Source organism: Sciurus vulgaris (genome assembly GCF_902686455.1).
Source record: "Sciurus vulgaris genome assembly, chromosome: 14".
In the NCBI taxonomy this organism is placed as follows: domain Eukaryota; kingdom Metazoa; phylum Chordata; class Mammalia; order Rodentia; family Sciuridae; genus Sciurus; species Sciurus vulgaris.
The window spans coordinates 17,150,705-17,177,367 of record NC_136475.1 but is presented as its reverse complement, the minus strand read 5'-3'; the positions used below and the strand labels follow the sequence as shown (position 1 = coordinate 17,177,367).

At 38.2% G+C, this 26,663-nt stretch overlaps 1 protein-coding gene across 2 annotated transcripts in view; it reads right to left on the bottom strand.

The window, feature by feature from the left end:
• Positions 1–1,356: 1,356 nt before the first annotated feature.
• Positions 1,357–26,663, bottom strand: part of RNF149 (ring finger protein 149) — a 31,578-nt gene continuing 6,271 nt past the window's right edge. The window contains exons 2-8 of one of the 2 annotated variants that reach the window (XM_079110104.1): positions 17,456–17,706; positions 16,272–16,340; positions 13,130–13,212; positions 11,074–11,170; positions 7,731–7,932; positions 3,441–5,379; positions 1,357–1,761 (exon numbers count right to left, since the gene is read on the bottom strand). In XM_079110104.1, the coding sequence (XP_078966230.1) occupies positions 5,336–5,379; positions 7,731–7,932; positions 11,074–11,170; positions 13,130–13,212; positions 16,272–16,340; positions 17,456–17,706 (746 nt within the window). In that variant the 3' untranslated portion in view covers positions 1,357–1,761; positions 3,441–5,335. The other variant, XM_079110105.1, reaches the window with a different exon arrangement.

Below are 26,663 nucleotides of genomic sequence, written 5' to 3'. Positions count from 1 at the left end.
TTTCCAATTTCCCTTGTGATTTCTTCTTTAATCCATTGTTACTTAAGGTGTTAATTTCTTTGTGTTTGTGGATACCTCAAATTTTCTTCTGTTAGTAATTTCTGATGTCTTATTAATTTCATCATGGGCAGAGAATGAGCTTTGTATCATTACTTATTACTTCTTCATGCTATATCTGAATCTTTAAGATATTTTAAAATCACTTTTCTCTGAGCTGTAAAGATTTTTATATTCTGAATGTTGTATTTTACTATTTGTAAATCCATATATTTTATCTGTATTTATTTGATCACTTTAATTCATTTTTCTATTTGATGCAACACAGGTATCAAGGAATATTGGTTTTGTTGTTGTTTACCATGGAAGTCCAATTATTTCAGCACCATTTGTTGAAACACTATCCATTACCACTGGATTACCTTGGCATCTTTGCTCAAAATCAATTCATGTATTCTGTGTGGGTCAATTTTTGAATTGTATTCTGTGCCATTTTTCTGCCAACATCACACTATCTTCATTAATGTCAGTTTATTGTAAAGTTTTAAGTCAGGTAATATGAGTTCTTCAGTTCTATTCTTTTTAACATGTTGGTTATTCTAAGTGCTTTCCATTTCCATATAAATTTTGTAATTTGCTTGCCAATTTCTCAAATGAAAAAATTTTAAAAAGAACACCAATTTCTCTCAAGGCCTAATAGTGGGCATCACTGTTCTGCAAATTAGATCCAACTATTCTTGGATAAAGAACAGTTCATTACTGAGACACTGTTTTGGAATTGCAGTTTCAATAAATGCTATTGTTAGAAACAACCCAACTTAGAGTCCATGTACTTCCGATTCTAGCAAAATATAGCACTGAACTTGAAAAGTCAACAGCACAGCACTTAATTCATGTCTGAATGAAGCTTAATCTAACACATATTTTACCCTAAAAGCATATCACAGTCTTGCTCTTTACCATGCTTATGGCCAATTTTAAACAGTGAAGTTGCAAACAAAAGTACAAAAAAATTTGGTACTAAATAGACCACGGAAAAGACCTGCTTGTACTATGACAGCAGAAACAAGGCAGATTGTTCCCTTATTCAACCAACCTCAGAAATGTATCAGGCGACTCAAAATTTCAACCCATGCTCAACTGAAAATGACTCCTGAAAGCGGTATGTGATGATTTTGGGGTTATAAGTGAATTTTAGTGAGAAGGCAAGTTTTTAAACATGAATTCTGCAAATAAGGAGGATCAAGATCTCACATAGTGTTTATTTGAAAAAGAAAAGAGTCTCAAATTTATTTCGCTTTTGCAGTGCTGAGGACTGAACTCGGGGGCTCTCACAGGTAAATCAGTCTCCCATTCTGCTATATCCCCAGTCCCTCAAATTTATTTTTAAATATGCAGCTTACAAATAATAATAGTTGTATTTAGAAAGTATTTTACAAAAAATAAGACTTGAGTTGAGGCTTACAATATCACAAAAAGGTTCATCACTAAACATGTTGAAAAGTAAAAGACAAGCTGGGCGTGGGGGTGGTGCCTGTAATCCCAGCTATTCAGGCAGCTGAGGCAGGAGCACCACTGTGCCCAGGAATTCAAGGCCAGCCTGGACAACAGCAAGATTCCCTTCCCTTCACCGGGATTCGATACTGTGCAATCAACTTTTAAGTACAACTGAGTTCAATTTAATTCTGTTAGACAAAAGAAGACATTAAAAATAAAACCTTGAGTTTTCAGGATTTTTCTGTAGTTTTAATATCTTCAAATCACCTGTTAAAAAAAAAGACAGCAATAAATAACAGCAGTAAAAGAAGTTATTTCAAAAGAGAAAGTTTGGGATCCAAAAATATAACCAAATAATACTCATTAACAGGATTTATTATTCAGTTAAGCAATTTTACAGAAATGGTTTCACTCAGACACTTATGGAGCATGTACTCATTCACCTGTTTTTAAATAGCACACTGTTCTATACATTCCCATTTTCTCGTGGAGAATGATGGATCACTCATTCTATTTTAAGCAATACTTCTGAGTGATTTCCCTTTAAGATAATGTAAGGGTATCTGGAAAATTAAGAAGAATGTATTACATGTTTATTATAATTCTAGCACCCTGTGCTTACTAAGACAAGTTGCTGTGCTGATTTCATTTTTCTATCCAGTCTGTTTTGTTATGCAATCACTACTGTTCAATTCAGGAAAAGCCATAAGAAACATCAAAAAGCTCCTGTATAATCCTAGAATTTGGAAACTAATATCAGCCCTCAGAAGGTACTGGTAGTCTCAGGCTTCTCTCATGAGCTCATGATACAGGCCCACAGCTCATTCAAAAGGATGGCCTGACATTTTCCTAAAATCTCAATCCCCTAGTCCCCCAACCTCTACTGGAAATTGGGCCAACATTCTCCCACTGAGCTACAGCCCCAGTCCTATCTGTTTGAGACAGCAGCTCAATAGGTCGGCCTTAAACTTGGCAATCCTCCTGCCTCAGAGCCCGTCCCCATTCACTGGGATTACAGGCATGTGCCACTGCACCCACATACTTTTCAACTCACAACTTCCTTTTTAATATGTTGCTGTAGAAAGAGGGCAAGTCTCTGATTATGTGGCTGATCATGACATGGTAGACATTTCACTTTTCAAACTAGTAATCCAATTACTAGCGTTTGAAATGCTGACAAGTGTTTTTAAGACTTTTAAAATTAAACTAGCTGGGAAAGGCACAGATGGCTCTTCTCAAGGGTGGTTGCCTTACAGAAGCATGTTATGCCACAAAACTAGCTTTGCTTCAAGCCAACGTCCTGTGCTTCAGGAAATGGCAAAGCAGGGCTTATCCTGGGCCCCTAGAAACTGCTTTTGACTAAAGCACAATTACCTCAAGTTCTAGTTAGTAACACATATACATGGACTTAATCTTCTCCTTCAAGAACAAATAAATTTTAAAGTGCTCAAAGCAACTGCTGTCAAATTAAACCATCTTATTGGGAAATTTGGTTACACTGGGTACTTCCTCCAGATGGACACACACCTATTTTTCAAGTTCCGTTATTATTTTTACAATTCCAATAATCCTTGAGGTGGTAAGTATGTGGGCACAGAGAGAGGTATTTACTACTTGGTCAAGCCCTAATGTCATCTTGAAGCCAGTGATTACTTTTTCTTTGAAACAGCCAAATCATTCCCAATCTCTGGGAATGCCCTTCTTAGCCCTCCCACTCAGAAAGCCTCCCCTAGGCATGCAGCTTCAATCCTGGTGTTACTGAGGTCAGGCCAGTGGGTCGCTTCAGGAGATTTTTGTCATTGTGCACCCAGAGAGCAAACTGCTAAGGGGGACACTGCAATTCGGCCTTTTATTGTCATCATTCCTCAGTAACCACAGGGAGCAATCTTTCTGGCATGGCGTTATGTTCAAGATACAGAAAAAGACAGCACATAAGAAACCAATACCTGCCAAATGATGCATGTCCTTACACCTCTCTGGTCCTTTGAGGTTTTCTGCTGGGAAAGTCAGAATGCCAATCAAGACTGCAGGGAGTGAAGAGGCAGGCAAGCAGAGAACCACCATGTGCTTCAGTGTCACCAACTCTGTTCCTTCACACCATTCCCGATTTTCAAAGTAAAAAACACTGTTCCACATTATGTGAACAAATGGCTTTTATGACAATTGTTAGGAGGAAAGTAACTAGATCTCTTATTCATTATACTCTTCATCTAGATTCCCTATATTCTCAGTATTTTATTAACTTTAAAGTTTCCATAAAGATTCTGGTAAGAATTAAGGGAAGCTATTTTGACATTTGCTGATTAAGAAGTTACACTTCTATAATTAACCTCAGTCTGTGACAGTGTTCTGAGACAGCTTCATTAGCTACCAAAAAGAATTATTAAAGCACTTTTCCTTACGTGTCTCTTGAAAGACAATCTACTTGATACAGAATCAAGAATGTATTTTTCTATTCACAGTGAACACAGAAGGTAGACTTCAAGATAACAGCTTTTATGGAAACTAACTTTGAGGCTGTCTGTGAAAACAAGTGCTCAAAGCAAGACAAATTTTCTATTTCAATAGCCCCTCTTATCAAATCTGGCTATACAGTTTATTTCAGTAAAACAACTCATGAAGTACTTTACTCCAAATAGCTAGACTCAGTTTATGTATATAGTACATAGATGGAGAAAATAAGCTTCAGAAACCCTTATATTCTAGATACAGCTATAAGATAAATTCTTTATACATTTTTAAAATTACATTTTCCTTAATAAAGTAAATAGTTCAGAATTAACAAAAGTGTATAGAATCTACACTCTACAGAAATAACTACTACGTAATCCTTGACTTCTACCTCCAAGAAGTGAGAAAAGAGCAGAATCTGTTTGGTCACTTTATAAAACAGCAATCTCCAAAAGCTTTACCTTTGACCTATGAGAACAGTAAACAAAAGTTTAAAAAAAAAAAAGGAGCGGGGGAATAGTTAAGCAAGGACTTGCTTAAGAACTAATCAAGAAAAACTGGTTACTTTATTCCAACAACAACAAAAACCAAAATTCTTCATCTATCACCTTTTAATTGTAAAGATTAAATTACAATTAGAACCAATATATTCATCATTATAAAAATGAATCATAGTACATCTATTTGATTTCCATAATCAAGCAGCAAATAACTTAATGCTTATGTGAAATATAAAGTCTTAACCTTTTATTTGTAGGAAAGGTGGACAAACTTCCCTCCATCAAGATGTCACAAGTAGTTGGTACTAAAGGGAAGATGCAATTCCTAAAGTCGTCTAGCGCTTTTCTCATAATTCCAGACGACAATGGAAATCGCTCTCTCAGGTTCTGAAATCTCTATGTACAATGCAAAATGTGCAAGAAAGCTATAGATTTCTCATCTTGCAAGTTTAAAGTAAGTTCTCGAAGTTTTTCCTTTGGAGAAAGCCTGTGTGATCAATTATTGAATGTAATCACACAATTCTACTTCAACTAATCTAAAATTGGTGTGCTTTGTCTAAAAAGCTCAAGAAACAAAATTAACCTTGTGTTTACAGTACCGTAGTAGCTAGTGTAGTATTTAGAAATAACCCCCTTCCACATTAGTGCCTTCCCTAGGCATCATCTGATAGTCCAAAATAATTTATCATAAACACTGTATTCTTATAGATAAATATGAAGATGAATCGAAAAGTCTCTTTAAGAGTAAAATATCTTAGCCCTCTGTATATCAAATCTGAATCTGAAAGGTAAAATAATGTACATTATTTTCAAGTATATAAACTGTGTGCTAAAATAAAAAAATAAAATGTCCTTTTTAGTTCAAACTATGGGTCTATCAGGGATGTGCACTAGGAGACGGGTCCTCCACGCTGAGGGTCACTCCTGCCGGCATCTACAACAAAGCATCAAAAGCCACCCTAGGTCAGTAGGTTGGTCAACACATTCCAAACTTCAGTTACACAAATACAGCTAACTCATCTGGATATGGTATTTCAAGAAACAAATTTCAGAAACATTTACATAAACTTACATGCAAAAATAATATCCCATTGCAGAGAAACAGTCAACAAGAAAAATACAGAACCATGTTTCTCATATATGCTAAGAGAGGGTTTCTAGTATTAGACAGTCATATTAATCTCATCTGCATGGTGCTACAAAAAAAGACAAAGTTTGAGCTGACAGTACTGGAATGTTTTCAATAGTAAAAAAGCAGATGTGATAATGATGTAGCCACCACTGAAAACATGGCTAACATTTATTGGCACTACATATGATCTTATGAGGTACAGACTAGCATGTCATTATCCCCATTTTATCAGGGTAAAGATGTGGAGGAGCTGGTGTTTACATCCAGGCCTTCAGGCTAGAAAACCAGGGGTGCAAAATCACTGAAGCTCAAAAGGTTTCTGAGGACTGTGGGATACTTCCCTCAACACAGCAGTAGAACCAAATATTCCACTTTAAAATTTAGTGGTAAAATAACATAAATATAACTGCTAATTTGTTTTATTTTTGGTGCTGGGGACTGAACACCAGGTTTTACACATGCCAAGCATGCACTCTATCAGAGTCCCCAGCCCCTATTATTAACCCTTTCTTTGACCTAAAGAAAAAAAATGGATTTACTTTTCAAATTGGAAAATACGAACGGTATATATTTATGATGTACGGCATGGTGCTCTGAAATATGTATAAACTAGAAAGGTTGAACAAAGCTTATTAATGTGTGTATTACCTTATATACTTGTCATAACAACACTTAGTCTAATTTTACCATTTTTTACTATTTTTATTATTTTCAAATACATGATACATTGTTAACTAGAGTCACCATGTCTTGAACTTATTCCTCCCATTTAACAGAAATTTTGTATGTTTTGACCAGTGTTGCCTTAGAGTCAAATACTCTGAGCTCCCTACAAGAGGGAGGAGTAAGTGGACGGGACAGTGGGAAGGCAGGTAGCAGGGACACTCACAGGGTGCTCCACTCATGGTTCCACACTGATTTATTAGCTATTACTTTGAGTCTAGTAACGTTTTCTTAACCATAAGCAAAACTGCATTATACTCTGCAAGTACTAATGTCCACTTAAAATAACTGATTTTTTAAATTTAGCATTTCTCAGTGTATACTGTAACTGCTACAGGACAGAAAGAACATTATCTTACAACTTACCAGTTAATTTGCTAGAGAATACTACTTAGGATTAAAGAAAGGACAAGGAGAAAAAATAAAAAGTGAGCCCCCAAAAGGGGCTGAAGTTTTCAGGAGGGAGAATCCAGCTTCTTTAGAATGTACCTGACATTTTATTGTTTTGTAAACCTAGTTTCTTTTTCCATTTTCTTTACTTCTATCCACTACTTTGAATTGTTATCTTACTTCTAAGTGGGCACCTGAGGAGACACTATGGTCAAGTGCAATGCACTACAGGTCACAAGGCAGAGACAACAGGAAACTGGAGACTGTTTTGAAGGACATTCAGAAGGACAGGAGCCTGTGTCTGTACATTCTCAAGGCTGGTCATGTGCCAGAGAAAGCAAATTCAGGTCCCTAAAGTCTGAGGCAACAGCAAAATCACAATGGTACCAACTTTGGCTTAATACAATGGGATGCTTAAAAATAAGAGCCATTTTTAACAAGATGCCCTGGAGTGTGGAGGGCAAAGAGATCAACCCTTACAACTTCATGGTTCTGTAATATCCATTCTCCTTTTTATTTCAAAAGGTTCTTTTTTTTTTCTGGTACTAGTTCAAAGCTTCAATTCTAGTGTGTCTACCTATCTTCACCTCACATGCTAAAAAACAAACTGACTTTGAATCTCACTGCTTAGAAAAATATACTCTCTTATCCAAGATGCAACATTCAAATTGGCAAGCAGCAATTCTTCCCAGTTACAATAATCCACGAGTTAATTCTAATAAAATTTCAGATGAGATTTTGACTAGGCGAAATTATTTTAGATTTAACCTTTAAAGAAGCAGGATACCTCAGACATTTTTAAAAGGAAGAATAAAGAAATCAATTTTCCCTGCCTTGCAATATCTGAACATATTTTTTGTGGAGCAGAGGGTATAGCTCAGTGGTAGAGCAAGTGCCTAGCCTGTGAGAGGGCCTGGGTTCAATCCGCAGCACAACGAAAGAAAAAAATCACAAATAATCATCACTCACTAAACAACCTAAGGCCAACTGGTTACATATTAGGAAAACAAACAGGTTGGTTAAATCTGCCAGCCACTTACCTAGCAGTGCTGTGTGTTCCCCTGCGTCTTCTTTATAAGAGGCGGGGCACCGAGGCCCAGACTCGCTAGAGGAGGAGGATGGCAGGCTGCTGCCACTGCTTCTGCCCTCCTCTTGTAAAGCCACACTCACATTCCCAGGCGAAACACTCTCAGGGGCAGACTCAGGAGTGGGCAGCTCCTGAACATCCTCGGCTTCTGCTCCCTTGAAAATCCGAATATAAGAAAATACCTTTTCTAAGTAACTCCGTCAGCACTTGTCTGTCCTCTTGCTTATGATGCAGTTAAGACATCACTGACATTTGAACACTGAATATGGCAAAAGTCAACAGGCTTCTGGACAACAGAATGCTTCACACTATATTCTGGCTTCCTTAAAATAAAACAAAAAAACAACTCGGTCCTGAGTCCTGGCTCCTGCCTTGTAGATAGGGATCTCTCAGCTCTCTCCGCTGTAGTTTGCCTCACCCTTCCCTCCCTTTTCATTTGTTAGTTAAATAAAATAATGAAAGGAGGGCCAGAGGCTCCACGGCATCATTACACTAAGCCTTGACATTTGGGGGATAACAAAGTCAGAGCGGTGTGTGAATAGATGACACTGCTGGAAGGTGACTTACAAAACCAGGGTCACCATAGCCTGATGTGATCACCTGGCTCACGGGGCACTCCACCCGTCTCCTCTGGGTTCTCAGGACACCACTGGCCCGCTTCGCCTGTGTCCAGAACCACCGCTCCTCCCTCGTCAGTGCTCACCCAGCACTGAGCATTCCCTCCCACTGACTCCCAACACACCAAGCAACAAATCCCATTGCTGTTGTGTTACTGCAAAGCCAAACTCCTGCTGAACCCCACCCCAAGCTGTTTATCTAGAAACCTAACTAACCTGGGGACGCACCATCCATCAACAGTATACTGAGGTGCTGGTGAAATCCTTTAACACCAGCTCAGTGGCCCTCCGTTTTCTCACTTCTCCTTGCTCAATGCTCCAGTCAGTACCCAGACACTCCTCTCATCATGTCTGCGTACTGGCCCCCACCAGTCCCAAGAGCCCTCGAGCAGAGGGGCTGTCTTATCCATCTTTGTCTCCCTACAGCAAGTTCAGTTCTAACACCTAAATGGCATTCCTTTGATCAGCGCTTGTTGAATGAATGAAAAGTGACAAGTAGCATGGAGCAAACCAAAGGATGATTCTTAAAGTCTGTGTCAGGAGCCACTGGTGACTCTCACGTGATTATTAAAAAATAGAAAACTAGAAGAAAGCATGCTATGCAAGGCAAGAGGAGTTGACAGGTCTAAAGAAAATGGCAAACCATATAAAGATTAAAACCCTAAAAGTAAGACAAGTGGATTATTTCATTAGCTTTAAAGTTACTGTAGGTCTCTACCCTTCAAAAACTAAATTAGGCATTCTGGGGATAAAAGAGTAGCTTTCTGAAATGAACATTCTAAGAAAGCAGCTTAACTTAATGCAAAACAAAGACTCTTGACTTTTAATACATGAAATATATATGGAGCTATGTTCCCAAATCAAAACTCATGAGGATGAAAGTCTCTACAGTAAGGTCAGTGAAATTCCCTCATACAAATGTCCAGAAATGAAAAGCAAGTTTGAAAATTACTGACTAATGAAGAGAACAACCTAGCAAGAGTTTCAGAGTGTACCTGATAAAAGATGGTAAGTCTATGACTGCCAAGAAAATACTCTGTCAAACTCCCTGTGTTCTAGCATTTAAAATGCTGAGCCAGGAAGGTTCAGTCCCTCGCTAAGATATAGTTTCTGGAGCAAAGAGGACAAGAGCCAAGCCCACTGGGGAGGCATGTTATGCCATGCTGAAGAAACAACAATGATTTAAAAACCCCACCAAGTGACCTTTAGAAATTATGGAAGCAAGACAACTTTTCAGGATATCAAAGCAGGATGAGGTTGGACTAAAGCAGTTCTGGGTTGCTGGCCTTCCTGCTTCCTGGGTGCATACAGAGAGGTTATCCTGGGACTCATGTCAGACAGAGCATTTCAAGGCAGTTACTAAGGAGAGGTTTCTTCAGTATCTTCTGAAGATACTGTAAGCTAGATGAGAGGAAATTTTAGACAGACCTGTTGCCAGGAGGTAGCGAACAGTCTTGTTTCACAGGTCAATTCTTTAGTGATACCATTACTGATGCTTACCTGACTATTTGGCTTTAAGTTGCATAAAACAATGCCTGGAATCCTAGGCTGAGAAGAGGATCATCAGCCAGCCTGGGAAACTAAGCAAGACACCATCTCAAAATAAAAAATAGTAAAAGGAGCTGGGGGTGTAGCTCAGTAGTAGAGTGCTTGTCTAGCATGTGCAAAGCCCTGGGTTCAAACCCCAGTACTAAAAAAATATCTGTCTACATCTTTGTAGTTCCTGTTCTATAATAAACTACAAAAAAACTCTAAAACTATGTTTAGCAACAACAACAAAAAAATCAATGTTCAAAATATTTTTTCATAGATCTTATCTTTAAAAATTTTATTATGAGAGTATTTTGACATTAACATTTTATGGAGACTCTGATAAGACAATAAACAATTAACAATCTAAAAAAATAACTTTTTCCTCTATATCCTTCTCTTTGGGTTGGGTAATAGTCAAGAATGTGAACTCAGAATTAAGCAAGTTTGTGTTTGAAAGCTAATCCCCCATGAACTACCTGCGCAACCTTAGATATTCAGCTTTTTTAAGCATGAGTTTCTAACTAGTAGGACAAGGAAGCTAACAGTTGTGGGAGTAAATATTATCATGTATTTAAGGCTTTTAGCAAGCACACAGCTGGCTGTTATATCTTTCATTTTGCCCTCATGTCTTCTGAGAAAGGTTCCTGACCATCTACCTATCACAAACTGAAAGATCAAATTCAACGCAGAACAATGTACCCAGCTTTATTTAATTTTGAAATCCAGTGATAAGGAAGAACAGATTTGAAGAAGTGTTTGTTGACTTTAGTTTCCTCATGTAAAATGTGCACTTAAGCCAGAAAAGTTATTAGGAGGTTCGTTCCATTTGAAACATCTTACAATTCTTGTTTATACAAAACTGATCACCACATAAACATTTTGCAGTATAGTATACCAAGTTATTTTGGTCTACATAATTAGAAACTTTCTGGGAAACATCCTGGCCTATTATTACACCATGAATTGAGTTCATTAACTTTTGATTACTTTAAGAACTTTTTTTTAATAAAGAAAAAAACTTCTTCAAAGAACCACAAGGCTATAAGAAGGAGCTTGTCTGTTTCTCTTGTCTCTGGTCAATAATGAAATCTAATCACTCGGAACAAACTGGGGCAGAGATTGAATATAAACAAAAATGTAACAAACCCAATATCCCAGGGCTTTGATGACATCAAGTTTACACATTGGACATGTTCGGTGATCCAAAAGCCATGGGTCAATGCATATTCTATGAAAAATATGCCTAAAAAAATTAAGTATGTGTTAATGTTTTAAAATAAATGTTTATATATCTTATAAAGGAAATAAGACATTCTATCAACTCATCCCCTCAGTACAAGTTAGCCAATGTCAAATCAACATTCTAGAGTATTTGTTTTTCCTAAATTATAATCTAATCTACTTACAACAGAATTTGGAACTTTCAGTAAAATATTCTCTTCATTCCACAAAAATAGCACGATTTATTTCCATCCCATCCTAGGGTGTACATTTCTGTGCACTTGATTAAATTACTTGCAAGTCTTTTGGGAATGCATGTGGTTTAAGTAAGCTAAGGCTAATAAATTGAATAGTGTATTATATGGGTTCTTAAAAGCAGTCAAATGGAAATACAGCAAAACATTAACAACCATCTTTGGGTGGCAGGCTTAGAAAACATTTTTTTCTCTTACCTATTTTAAAAACATTCATTAATAAACGAGGACCTATCATTATCAGAATTTTTAAAGGACATATATATTTTCTTCTTTAATGGTTTGCTGTTGTTTCCTTAGCTGTTTCCGCCCATGTGATGCATGAGGAAGACAGGGCATCAGGTATGGGCTTTGGAGTCACACAGACAGGGCTCAAATGCCCAATGTGCAACTCAACGGCCTTGGCCCTGGGCAAGGCTCCTCCGTCCCTCTTTGTACCTAAAGGACAGGCTACTCCGAGAGGCACAAGCAGCATGTGTGTAACAATGCTGAGCACAGCACATGTCTAGCGACTGTTCATTATCACTGTCATTTGAAGAACTTCTCTTCAAAGCGAAATCCCCCAAGTCGATTAAAAGTATCAGTTCTTAATTATATCATAGTCTAGTTCACCTTGCCTTTTGACCTTCCATCTGCAAACTAAAAACTGACAGATCCAAGGGAATAATTTTCACAAAAATATTATTGGGAATGTGTTGTATAAATCACAGGAGAAAATTGGGGATGAAGTAAAACTCTCTATGAGGAGACAAGGAAATGTACATGTCTGCATTTGAAGGTCAGCTCAGCCATCGGTATAGACACCTAGGCTCATCTGTGCAGTATTGTGAGCATTATTTTAAGGAAGACCTGTCCCAAACCAGCCCAGATTAAAAACTCTTTTTGACTTTAATGATGTTCTATAGGACATGATCAACCTGTACTGTTCCCAATTCATTAGGTACCCACATCTACTTTTATTCAGGAAACTTTTACTTTGTTATTCTGGTACTCATTCCTTTATTTCCTTCACAGAATTATCAAGAACTTAATCTACCCTGAAGTACTTGAATATATACTAAAATGCTTTGCAAACAAAGCAAAACACAAATATGTTAACTTATGACAGCTTCTAGAAGGTGTACAGTGTAACAAATTTATCTGACTTAAAACATATCATTTCTGTACATAAAATAAACCCTTCTGCTAAGAATTTTTTTTTAGAAGTTATCAATTAAAGTAGCCTGTTAGTATAAAAAGGAAATCACAACTTCCTGTTGCGAAAACTGAACTTGAGCAAAACTAAGTTACTGTAACCAAGGAAAAGGAGGAATATTTACTTCACACGACCTCAAAGAGAACTCAAACTCAGGGAGCAAACAGCAAACCACTGCCATCCCCCAACTGCTTCCTGCTAGCTGTTTTGGGCCCTCTCCCTTGGGTCCTTCACCTTTTTGCTTTGCTAAGTATACATTGGGATTCCCAGTAAGCTAATGAATACCTGCTTATGAGACTAAAAACTCACTTATGACAAAGATGTACAATGGGTCTAATGGTCATGGAAGTGTCCTAAGCAAAGCAATTTTAAAGAGCTTTGAAGACAGTACGAAAACCTAAGCTTTTCTTTCGAAAGACGAGATGATCAAAGATAGCAAGATCTTCATACCATAAAGGACACGGAACTCTTTTGTCAGGATACTGAACTTGTCAAACAATTGTTAATATCTCAGTAGGTAAAAAGAACATACTTGCATGGCAGAATTCTGATAACGTCCTTTACTTTAAAATTTTCAATACACACTGCACAATTCTCAGCATCAGTATCAATTCCCTGTAAAAAGAAAAGGAATGAGTTTACTTTATCCTTGGCATATAACACGTCCTTGACAAATGTTGACTAACATTTAACATGTTGACTAAAAAAATGATGGATTCTGTTTTACATTGGGATAACATGAAACTAAAATGCAAATGATTATATTTGGTATTTACTTCTTACCACTATCAAGAGGTTATCTAAGGAATGAGGCAGAAAAGGAAAAAATTGTATTGTTTTCCTCCAGAAGAAAATGGGAAAAATTATTTGACATTGGTGTTGGCAGTGGTTTTGGATAGGACAAAGAATGCACAATAATGATATAATTAATCAGACACAGCAGTATTTAAATACTAAGCTAGGGTTTGGAGTTATTTTTTTAAGTATTCATTTTTTAAGAGATATGGGAATGCAAATGCCTGAAATATGATAAAATAAATCAATTTTCAGACATAAAACTTGCAATTTAACGAATAGAATAAATATCCAGGAAACTACTTATTTCCTGGAATCATTAAAAAGAAACTTACATCTGCTAAAGACAGTTATAACCTGCATATGAGAAAATGAAAATGGCTATGTATCTGAAAATATCCACCTCACTAGTGCTAAAAGAATTACAAATAAGAATAAGTGATCATTTTTCATGTAATGAATTAACAAAAGTGCAAAGAAACAAAAAATTGCTGGAGAGGAAATAGTCTTGTGACAAAATTTCCACTTCTAAGAATTTATGGGTCACAAACCTTTTCATTGGTGTCAGCCCTCTCCACTTCTCTGGGTACCCCTGGATCCACCCACCTGGTCCTATCCCATCAACCAAACAGTCAGGGCCAGAGTCACTGTCCCAAGACAGAATGGAATTCGGGGACCGGGATTCAGGAACTCAATGTCTGCATGTGGCTGCAAAGTTCATTTAATGAAATGGCTACATCTTACATAATTACTTAAAAATACATTTAGCTAATATGCCACTATGAACAAGGAAGCAGTTAAAAACTGAATTTTGTACGTAGATGTTATGAAAGACCACATTAAAATCAAGTTTGTAACATTTTATATATTGCAACAGAAGTAAATATTGTCACTTATTTATCATATGCCATGCAAGAATAATGAAATAATTTTAATAATTCTTAAAAATATGTACCTTTTTTTGGTTTGTTTTTTGCAATGCTGGGGATCAAACTCAGAGCCTTGCTAATAAGCACGTGTTCTACCACTGAGCTACATCCTCAGCCCTGAAATAATTTTTTGAAGCCCTTAATAACAACATTAAAGTTTATGTATGACTATTAGTAAGTCCACACAAAAGAAAAATTAGAAAAAAAATCAGTATCCAAAACCAGGTTAAGATGTAGACTGCAAAAAAATACATTGTTCTATCCGTTTAAAATGTAAAACTGCTGTAAAATCCATGTATCTACGTAACTCGTGGAACACCTGAGGATCTTTTTTTTTTTTTTTTTTTGCAGTGCTGGGGATTGAACCCAGGGCCTTATGCTTACAAGGCAAGCTCTCTACCAACTGAGCTATATCCCCAGCCCCAGATCTTCTTTTTTTAACTATTACTTTGACAACTTTCAAAAAACAGTCCCTGGAAACATATTTTCAAAAACGTGCTGGATAGGAAGAAGATAATATCAATTTACTTAAGTTCTCAAAGACTTGATTCCATTCATTACACATATGAATCCAAGTCTTCTCACATGTAAGGCCAGTGGTTCCTACAGAGAGCAAGAGGCAAGCATGTTCCCAGGGGAACATAAAACCATACACCCGTCAAGTAACTAGTCATGTAGAATGTGTTTAGAATCTGGCATTAACTGAAAAGTCTCTCCCAAAGAACTCTTTAGTGATTTGTAAATCAGACTCTAATCTTAAACCATGAGAGTGGGTTTTTTTTATTTTTATTTTTTACTTTTTCTGTTCAAAACACTTATACAGAAAGAAATCAGTACCTTGTAACACACTATTAAGATTCAAATGTACTGCAATGTAAGTTATATTAGGGAAAGAATGGAAGCTACCAATACAATTCTTAAGAGTATCTTAATACTAAATATATCACATTAGCCATAAATAATAGATTTCAAAATCTTATAACTATAATTTAGTGTGTTATTTTTGCTTTATTCATCCTTCAAGTAGGTTAGAGGAAGAGATATGTACCATAAAAGTAGTTTCTCTTCCTTTTGGGGGGTGGGGGACTAGAAACTAGAGGGTGGAGAAGATTAAGTTTCAAACAACATAACAACTGAACCAATCCCACAACTAAAGTCAAGAATAGTCAGCAACATTTCAAAGCACCAAAGAGGGACCATTAACGGAATAAATACTACTGCGTTAGCAAGTTTTCCTTTTAGGCAATCTACTATTTAGTTCTAGATTCAGGATTTGTCCTATTCCAAAAATGCTTTAAATCTCTGGTATGATTCTGAATCTTAAAGTCTTAGCCCCAAAAAAGCTGCCCCCCCCCCCTTTTTTTAAATAAAAAAGTAGTTTTAAAGGTACTTTTCTTTTTCTTTTCCACAAATACCAAGTATGTTTTTCCTGTACTTGGGGGAATCAGAGAGAATGGACATGTAGTCTCAAATTGAACAGAAATGAATTAAAGGAATCATGGTCTGTGGTATGAACTTTAAGTTCTGCAGCTTCTTTATAGTCACCTTGATCTGCCCAACAGCACATTCTAAGATGATGGGCACGTCAGTGCTGTCCAACATGGCAGCTCTTGTCAACATGGCTGCTGAGCCCTTGAAATGTAGCTAGTGGGACTGAGGGACACAATTTTAAATTTAATTTAATTTACTTAAATTTAAAAGGCCGTATGTGACTAGCGGCTACCCCATTGGAGAGCACAGGTCTGGAATGTTCTTCAACCATGGTATCTCTGCTAATCCCTCTTTACAATAAACACATACACGAAAGTTACTACTAACTCAAATTCACCAAAGCACCACAGACTCAATACTGTGAATTAACAGAGTGGAAGGGAAGTATTTCTCAAGACGTAAACACATTCTCTAGTCCAAACCATGAAACAAAATGAAAACAAGCTATAAAAATATTACCTTTTCTCCATGCTTTACAGTATGAAGTGGAAGCTGGCCAATAACTTTCTTAGTCTCCTTTCTATAGCTCTTGGGGAGGAAAATACTGTTATTATTATTATTGAAAATTTTGAATCATCATTTTAGAAAATTATATGCAAGCATTTAGAAAAAATTTCATTAAAAAGGCAAAGTTAAATGATTACAATGAAAATAACTAAAAAGAACTACACCACCATTTAATATTAGTCAATATATACAACAGCCATATAACTTAAGAGCTATTTAATTGACAAAACTTATTTCAATTCTATGCCTGAAGAAGAAATCAACTTTGGGTGTCTGTATATAGTGCTGGGGATGGAACTCAGGGCCTCACACAGGCTAAACATGTGCTCTACACCTTCAGCCACAAGAAACCAATTCCTGTGTTTAAATATCAGCAAGAAAGAAACAGGCTGAGGATACAAGTACCAAATGCTCACTCTGTCAAGTCCTTCCCCCAACTTTTTGGAACTAGGGATTGAACACAGGGGTGCTTAACCACTGAGTTACATCCCCAGCCCTTTTTATTTTTTATTTTGAGACAGGGTCTTGCTAAGTTGCTTAGGCTGGCTTTAAACTTGCAATCCTCCTGCCTCAGCCTCCCAAGCCATGGGATTACAGGCATGCACCACCACGCCCAGCATCAAGGGCCTTAAAAACAAGAGCCCTTCCTATGCCATCAGTCAGGAAGGCCAACTTTGCACAGGCACAGATCCTGCCACTGGAAGCCTCTGGCTCCTCAATAGCCCTCCTCTCTGCTGTTACTGAGACTGGGTCTCTGAGAGGAAATGACTTGAGAGCTGTTGGATGCTCCTTCCCTGCCTTTAGGTCAAGTCAGAGACCCAGGGTTATGAAGGCAGGTTCACTGTCTGGTACCTTTTTTGCCATTGCTCTGTCTGAAAAAGGACAGAGGACATGTGCAGGAACTGAATGTACAAAAAGTGACCTGAACTTAAAAGTGTTTAATTTTCCACAAGATAGAAAATTTAATGCATTCTAATCAGAAGGTTAGTTTCAAAAAGTCATATGAATACTTAAATAAATAGTATGAGTGAAAAGGAAATCAAGAATATGATTAAATATAACTTCAAGCAATATATATATGGGATATATTTATGAACTCTCTTTCCAAAAGCAAAATTAAAATTATCCATAATTACCTGACTTCCAAACTGCGAGCCAGTATATAGAAAACGTTGTATATAGTAAAATATTAGCCAGGCTAAGGAGATAATCATCATAGTAATGAAGGCAATGGCCACAAACACCACAGACTGACCGCTGATGAACTCCTGCACATGACGGGTGCCAATCCCTATGGTCATTTTTACTGGAATTCCTTTTTGCACCAGATCTAAAATTTCTCTTCCTTTTGGATAGCTAATCATAATGACCACTATATTTCCTGTTCCTGGAGGAAGGAACAAAGAAATCAATGTAAAGAACACAAAATAAGACAAAAGGAAAGCTAAGTTCATAAACACACACATTTGAAAACTTCAAAAAAACTGAAAAATTTTCAGGCAAAACATCAGTTACCAAAACTGATACCAAAAAAGAAAAGAAACTGATCACATGAGGAAAAGTAGAATAAACCACCAAGAAGTACCCTCCCAAAAGCCAGAAAACCCTTCATTTTCACGGATGACATCTATACCACCAAACCTTTAAGGAACAAGTACTGCCAAGGGTATTTAAATTGTTCCACAGATGACTAGAAGGGGGAAAGAAAAGTTGTAAAATTATTTCTAAGATTATAAAACCAAACACAGTAATAAAAAGCAAAATAACCAGACTGACTAATTTCACTTTCAAATATTAATACATAATACCTAAAACATACCAATTAAAATCAGAGAGGCAATACGAGAATTTCACTACCATCACTATTATTTAACATTGCTCTAAAGGCACAAGCAACCATGAGATAAAAATAAAGAGAAAAGAGACAAAAAAAAAAAATCAATTTTACATGAAACGAGTCATAAATGAATATAACGATGATTAAATATAAATAGAATTTTAAAAAACTAAAGATGTTGCTTCTAAAGTCATTAAGGGAAAAAATAACCAGGAATGGATCAGGCAAACTTTTTAAACAGTCTTTAAAGTAAGTAAAACAATATGGTAGTAGTATATGAAAACACAGAATGGCACAGAATAAAAAGATCGGAAATAAACAAAAGAATTCAGTGTATGATGAAAGCAGAATTCTAATTCAATGGGGTAAAACAGACATTTTATTTTTTTAATCATGTGGGGCAAATGAGTATCATCTGGGCAAAAAGTTGTAAGTTTTTTTCACAACTTATGCCAAAGTAAATTCCAACTAAATCAAGAATTTAAGTGTGTTTAAACACACACACACACAGAGCCCAGAAGGAAGAGGTAAATTAAAAAACAAATTTCCTGGCCAGGGGTGGTGCTACACAGTTCTGTAATCCCAGGTACCTGGGAGGCGGAGGCAGGAGGATAACAAGTTCGAGACAAACCTGTACAACTTAGAGAGATCCTGTCTCATAATTTTAAAAAATTGTTTAAAAAAATGGGCTAGGGTGTGGTTCAGTGGCAAAGCATTTGCCTACCATACTTAGAGCCCTGGGTTCCATCCCCAATACTGCAAAGCAAACAAATTTCCTGTAAGAAAAAGGACAATAGAAAAACAAAGGAAGTCAGTTTTCAGGAAAGAAAATATAGATGGTTTTTAAAAATTGCAGCTTCAATCTATCAACACGAGACTCCCCTGGCTGCCTCCATCTTAGGATACTGCAGCCACCACTATAGCCCCCTCAATGTGGTATCCTCCTCTGCAGGACACTGGACAGGGCCTGGAGGCAGCTGCCTGCCAAAGAACCACACACCACAGCGCTGCATCTCTGAACAGATCACCCAAGGCCACCACACAGCCCTCCCTCGCTGATCTATCTCTGAAAGAGGTTGCTTCTATCTTGGGACATCTCTGCTGCCATCTTGGGTTACCTTCACTGCAGCCACTGCCAACTTTAGTTGGGGCAGTTTCCACGTAGGGACACTGGGTAGGGCCTGGAGGCCCATCAAGGTACCTGTAGGTTTTGCAACTACAGCCATCGCCACCAACTAGGGACATGGCTGACTCCATCTACATTCAACAGCCAAGACCTGGAAGATCAACACCAAGGTCCCTGCAGGCTTTGTTATACCTGAGGTCTCCCTGCTAGGTATGCTAGTATCTACCATCTGCAGAAGAGGCAGGAGACAGTCTGGCACAGGGTTGGTAGGCTGGAAGAGGGCATAAGGGCATCTTGAGCCCAGCTCACCCAGTCAACCAGCTCATCACCCACGGGGTTCCCAGGGCCAACTGTGGCACACTTGCTGGGACCTGACGCCAGCTGGGTCCCTGACTCCCTTCCCAAACTGGCATCCACCAATCACCTGGTCCCACCCGTTTGGCATCAACAGGGCCCTCTGACTCCCCAATCCCTATTCTCCCAACACCTCCCCTCTCTAGCCACCAACCCAGCCCAGCACCTGCAGCTATGTGGCCAGCCCACAGTTATCAACACCCGATCCTGATCTGCCTGATACAGAACAGCTCTCCGCAACAGGCGCACAGGTCCTGGCGTTCCGCCCACTCAGGACCTTCAGAGAGAGATTCCTAACTGGGAAGTCGAGAGTGTGGGACGAATACAGTTTAGAGACTAAATTAAGAGACCAGAAATTGTGGGGTCCACAGCGATGTAAGGGGCTAAGACCACGCTCCACCTCCAAGGCTAACCCTCCCACCCAGTAACCTTCACCTCTGAGGGTAGAGATACCAGCAAACTCCGGGCAGCTCCACTTTTTGCATGAGAAGGGAAGCAGAGAAGAAAATGAACTCAAACAATTCAATTTTCCTTCATGATTTTTTTTCTTTCTTTTCCAGTTCCCACATCCCCAACATTTTTGAAATCAAGTACTTTTCATGAATCGGGCTACTGAGAACTGATATGTCTGAAAAGTATATTACAGTTTTGTTGTATATTCTTTCATTTTTACATTTTTATCCTTCTTTTTCTCTCTTTACATATTTTCCTCTCACTTATCTATTTCCCCAGAGTCTCTTTCTCTTTTTTCTCCTGCTAACAGCCAACTTCTTTTGATTCCTCTTTCACTCTTCCCATGATCTAATACCTCTAAATTCTCAGCTCATACCTCATAAACATAACATCCTACAGCCCCCAGTTCTTTCTGTGCACCATTAAAACAGTAGAACCTTTTGCAAACCTACTGTTTATATTGTAGATAATAATCAAACACATCATTTCTGTTTATTAGGACAAAACTGTAAACGTCTTAACAGGAGCTATTTGGTTTAAGACTACATACTGTTCGCATTGGGTGCTGTTAATATTGATCTCCCCCTTAAGGGTGAGGAAACCTGAAGGTACACTGTAAGTCTATAGGGTACACACTGTAATACATCAGATACACAAGAGGGGAAGATACACAAACAACATGAAAAAACATGGGAAGAGAGGGCCCCAAACAAACCAAGATGTTACAATAACAATTCATTGACCACACAAAAGAAATGTCAGAAGAGTTCAGAATGTAAGTAGTTAAAATGATGTGTGAAGGAAAGGGTGATATAAGAGAGCAAATGCAGGCAGCAAAAATCACTTCGATAAAGAGAAAACAGAAAACACAGAGACAAATCCACATAAATAGTTATCTTACACTAGACAAAGGTGCCAAAAACACTTACTGGAGAAAAGATAGTCTATTCAACAAAAGAAGCTGGGAAAAATGGAAAGCCAATGTAACAAAATGAAATTAAACCTTTTTCTCTTACTCTGCAGAATACTCAACTCAATGTGGATCAAAGACTTAGGCACTAGAGCAGAGACCAGGCGCCTAACAGAAGGAAAAGTAGGCCCAAATCTTCACCATGTCAGTTTAGGACCTGACTTCCTTATTAACAAGACCCCTAAAGCACCAGATTAAATCAAGAATCAATAAATGGGATGGATTCAAACTAAAAAGCTTCTTCTCAGCAAAGGAATCAATGTGAAGAGAGACCCTACAGATTGGGAGAAAATCTTTACAACAGGCACATCAGATAAAGCACTAATCTTCAGGATATATAAAGAACTCAAAATACCACCACAAAAACGAATAACTCAATGAATAAATGGACTAAGAATTGAGCGGACACTTCACAGAAGATATACAATCAATCAATGAATATGTGAAAAAATGTTCAACATCTCTAGCAATCAGAGGACAGTAAATCAAAACTAAGATTTCACCTCACTCCAATCAGAATGGCAATTATCAAGAATACAAGCAACAATAAATGTTGGTGAGGATGTGGGGAAAAAGATACACTCATACCTTATTGGTGGGAATATAAATTGGTGCAACCATTATGGAAAGCAGTATGCAAATTCCTCAGAAAACTTGGAATGGAACCACCATTTGCCCCATCTACCCCACTCCTCAGTTTATACTCAAAGGACTTAAAATCAGCATACTACAGTGACACAACCAATCATATTTATAGCGGTTCAACTCACAACAGTTAAACTATGGAACCAACCTAGGTGTCCTTCAACAGAAGAATGGATAAAGAAGATGTGACACACACACACACACACACACACACACACGGGAATATTACTCAGCCTTAAAGAAGAATTCAATTGTGGCATTTTCAGGTAAATGGATGGCGCTGGAGAATATCATGCTAAGTGAAGGCCAAATATTTTCTCTGATATGCGGATGCTAGCTCACAATAACGCGGGGTGGGGTGGCCAGGAAAGAATACTTTAGATTAGGTAGAGGGGAGTGAAGGGAGGGGAAGGGGTATGGGGTAGGAAGGACAGAAGAGTGAAACAGATTATTACCTCATGTACATCATATATGACTTCAGTTTGTGGTCAGCTTTGTTTTCAAGATTATATATTTTGTCTTCATTGCCTGAGGTTCTGTCTTCTAAGTGATCTAGTCTGCTGGAGGTGTTTTCTATGAATTTTTCATTTGGTTTATTGCTTCATTCTTTTCAAGGATTTCTGTTTGTTTTTTTTCAGAAACTCTATCTTGTGTTTTTTTTAAATTTTGATGGTTATTTTTTAATTTTTTTGTTCTAATTAGTTATACATGACAATAGAATATATTTATGCATTTTGATAAATCATACATAAATGGAGTATAAGTTATCATTTCTGATTGTACACATTGTAGGATCACATTGGACATGCAGTCGTATATGTAGCACAGGATCAGTACAATCAAGGCCAAAGGTGTCTTAACTAGTCAGTTATACCTCCACACCATGATTTGTCAATGCACTGATGGTGGTAAAAGAATCAAGAAGTCTAGGATTTGGATCAACACAAACATTAAGTCCTTGTTTAGGGTAAACAATACAAAGATAGGTTAAGGAGATACCCTAAACATTACTACTGAGATAATTTGGTATAACTTTAAAGTGGTACAGATGGTTTCATCCGCATAAGGATAAGCTTTGCACTGTTTCCAAATATAAAAGTTTTTAAAAATTATTTATTTAGCTCTAGCCTCAGTATAAGGTGTTCTTAAAAATATACCTTTCTATATCAGAGCCAAGATAAAAGGGGAGTAAGTATAAGAAATCCTCTATCCAGAGTCCCTGGAATAGCGAGAGCTCTAGAAGACAGTGAGCTTACAAAGCACACTAAAGATAGGAGTTTGAGATTATGGGTCTGTGGCGGCTGTTTCTTCCTTTCCATCACCAGTTATGGCCATCTTGCGTAGCCAGAAAATTGCTGGATCTCCAGACATTTCAGTGGCCTGGGCACAGATCAGCTCCACTGGAGAGGGTTTCTGGGCTTTCTGGTAGGCCTCGTTGGCAAAAACCTCCAGAATCAGACTTCAGAGGGGGTCTTGGTCCAAAGAGGCTCCACTGATCTGATCAGTTTCTGTCCTTAACTCACTTACAGGATCCACAGTGCTAAGATATGGGCCAGGTAAGGCTACAGAGGAATCAGAAGTAAATCTGCCTCTGGGCCTCTGTGCAGGGGAAGAGTGGGGAGTGCTGCTGATGGTGGACTGAGTAGATGTAGGCCGCTTCTCTTCTTTTGTTCTTTCTCTGCCCTGCAACTTCAGTCTGTAGAGTGCCTCTGCCATTTGAAGACACTTGGTTTTCTGGGTGGTAAGGCCCTGGTGGAATGTGTATTGTTCAGAATAATGAGAGCTTTTCTGATTTGTTTCATGATCACAGATTTCACGATGTTATGGGTAGTTCTAGCCTTCACTACCTGGACCTTGTCCACACTGTCAATGGTCATGGCAGGGGACGATTCACAGGCCTCTCTTTCTCATACCTTGGTGAGGTGATGACACTTGCACTCTGGAATCGCTGGCTTCCAGGGGATGCATGCAGGAGTCCTGGGCCTGGGATTCTCAATGACATCATCATAGCCAAGTGGCAGGCAGTACATCCTCATGGATAGGCACATCTTGCCTACCGGTTCACTAGGCTCAAACCGAAGCACTTCTGGGTGTCTTGAAGCCATTGAAAAACTGGGCTTCAGGTGCTTTTTTTATACAGATTTCAGAGTTGAGTCCCTATTATAGTTTAAATGAGAGGGGTCCCCGAAAACTCATGTATGAGATAATGCAAGATGGTTTTGAGGTGAAATAATTGGGTTGAGAGCCTTAACCTAATTAGGGCATTAATCCACAGACAGGAATTAACTGGGTGGTAACTGCAGGCAGGCAGGGTGTGACTGGAGGAGGTGGGTCATTGGGGGATTGCCCTTAGGGTATATATTTTTCCTTGTTGAGCAGAACTGATGGTGTGTCTGTATCTGTATCTGTCTGTCTCTGCCTCCTGATGCCATGCTCCCAGCTGCCTTCCTCCACCACACACTTCTGCACACCTCAGACCTTGAGCAATCGAGTAGGCCATCTATGGACTGAGACCTCTGAAACCGTGAGCCCCAAATAAACTCTTCCTCCTCTAATTGTTCTTTTGGTCAAAGCAGGAAAAAAGCTGACTGAAACAGTTCCCAACACCATAACGAAATGATGTGACAACAACACTTAGATGCTGATGAGGAATATGAGGAATACTGTGCAACTGCTGCAAATTAGCAAAGCTGCCCAGGAGGAGTCTGTCCAGGGTTCATCCCTTACGCCTCTCCTTTACCTGCCAGTGTTTTTTCCTTATCACAATTTAAATATCCATCAAAAAGAAACCAACTATATAAGTTACAGTACACACGTGCAGGTTAAAGCAGCAGCCCTGTCAATGCTAACAATACTCAAGGTAGTCAGAAGAAATAAAAAGCAATGAGTAAATCCACGGGACAGCAGGCTGCCCTTAAAAATCTCCAAGAAGCTACGTACTCATATCAACACAGACCACCTCTAGAAGGCTACGCAAAGGCTGGGGCCAAGAATGCTTCTGAGGAGATAAGCTGGTGGCTACCAGCGGGGTGGGAGTCTTACTTTGCATAGTAGAAATTCTTTATCATGCTTACATATTACCTATTCAAACAGTAACTTCAAAATGCACATAATGTTCCCTGACATTACCCTGAAATCACATTATAACGCTATTTTACTATACATGGAAATTTAATCTATAGCACATCAAATATAGATCTCAGCTAATGGGATTTGGTTACTGAAATGCTAGAAGGGCACCCTCCTAAAGTGGCTCCTTGCAGGCTCCTGTCTGGAAGGTATCCTGTGACCTGCCCAGGGGCACATAAGTGTCCCTCAGCAAGAACTGTGGTTTCTGCAGCACTCCTGCAAACTACCATATAATCACTGGGTAGACACAATAGGGAGGTAGATGTTTCCTGCCTTGAGAAAAATAAACATCAGTAAAAAAAGATGTATACAGAAACAATTACAAGGGTGGGCTGCACAAGCCTGTAATCCCACATATGCAAGAGGCTGAAGCAGGAGGATTCAAGTTCAAGGCCAGCCTCAACAACTTAGCAAGACCATGTCTCAAAATAAAAAAGGCAAGCAGTGTAGCTCAGTGGTAAAGTGCTCCTAAGTTCTACCCCAAGTGCTTGAAAGCGTTTTGAGTTAAAAAAAAAAAAAAAAAAAAGAAAGAAAAAGAAAAGAAAAACTGAGGAAAATTTCAAGCACAAACTAAAACAGAAAGAACATTATCATGAATCTGCATGTCCCAACTCCAGTTAAAAACTTCAATACAGAAAGCGAAACTCTTTTTACGTTATGATTCATTATAGATGATAACAATTGCTGGTACTGATGGCATTTGCTTTGTGTGATAATGGAGAGAAAAAAAACCAACTTTGAACCTTTTTCATATTTACTGATTATTTAACTTGAAGTAGAGAGAGACCATATTATCATTCTGCAGCTAAGAACTCAGAAAGCTTGAGTTCTTCAATGTTATACGCCTGGAAGAGCCAGTTCTAAGGGTCTGAAGTCCAAGGCAGTGCCTTCCCTGTGCCCTAATCACAAGAGACACAGCTTCAGAGACAGACAGACCTAGGTTCAAATCTCACTGTTCTCTATGTTTGGGGACCTGGATGAGTTGATCTTCTCAGAGAATGTTTCTTCAGCTGTGAAATGAGGATGAGCATGAGTCTACTCTGGGCTACTGTTTAGTAATAAGCAAGTGGAGTAACAAAGAGTTACAGAAGGGAGGGGATAATTTTGTCTAGGGTAGAAGAAAATCTTTCCCCAGGAGGCATATTTGAGTTACATCTTCAAGGACAGATAAAAGTTTACTAAGCAAAGGAAAGAGCTTCTCAGACTGTGAAACCATCAATGAAAAAAATTAATAACAATAATAATAATATAATATATGGGTGGTGATAATAATATATATGGATGGTGACTGGTCTAATAAGGACAGAGACTAAAATATATGTAAAGGCATTCCACTGAATAGATGAATGAATGGGATGTGGGATTAAACGAGATTAGAGAGGTTGTTGAAAACCTAAAATCTCAAAACTGAAAAGTGAGGAATGGATCTTAATACAATGAATACAAGAACATCTTGAGCTGAAAACACCTGTACATTCATCTGAAACTTATCTAGAAAATTAACTTTGATTCATAAAGTTAAATTACGATATATAAAAAAAAAAAAAAAGTGCCTAGGATGAGCGCTAACCAGTTTGTTATGCTGTAAACAGAGCAGGAAGATTGCTGCCAGGGTTCTTTTCCCTGTACTGAAACCTGAACCCAGGCTTTACAAGTGCTTGTCAGGCACTCTACCCTGAGTTATACTCCCAGCCTTTTTTGAAATTTTATTTTGAGACAGCATCATCAAGTTTTAGCCCAGGCTGGCCTTGAACTTGTGATTCTCCAGCCTTTGCCTCCCAAGTAGCTGAGATTATAGGTGCACAACAATAGATCCTGGCCCAGGATCTA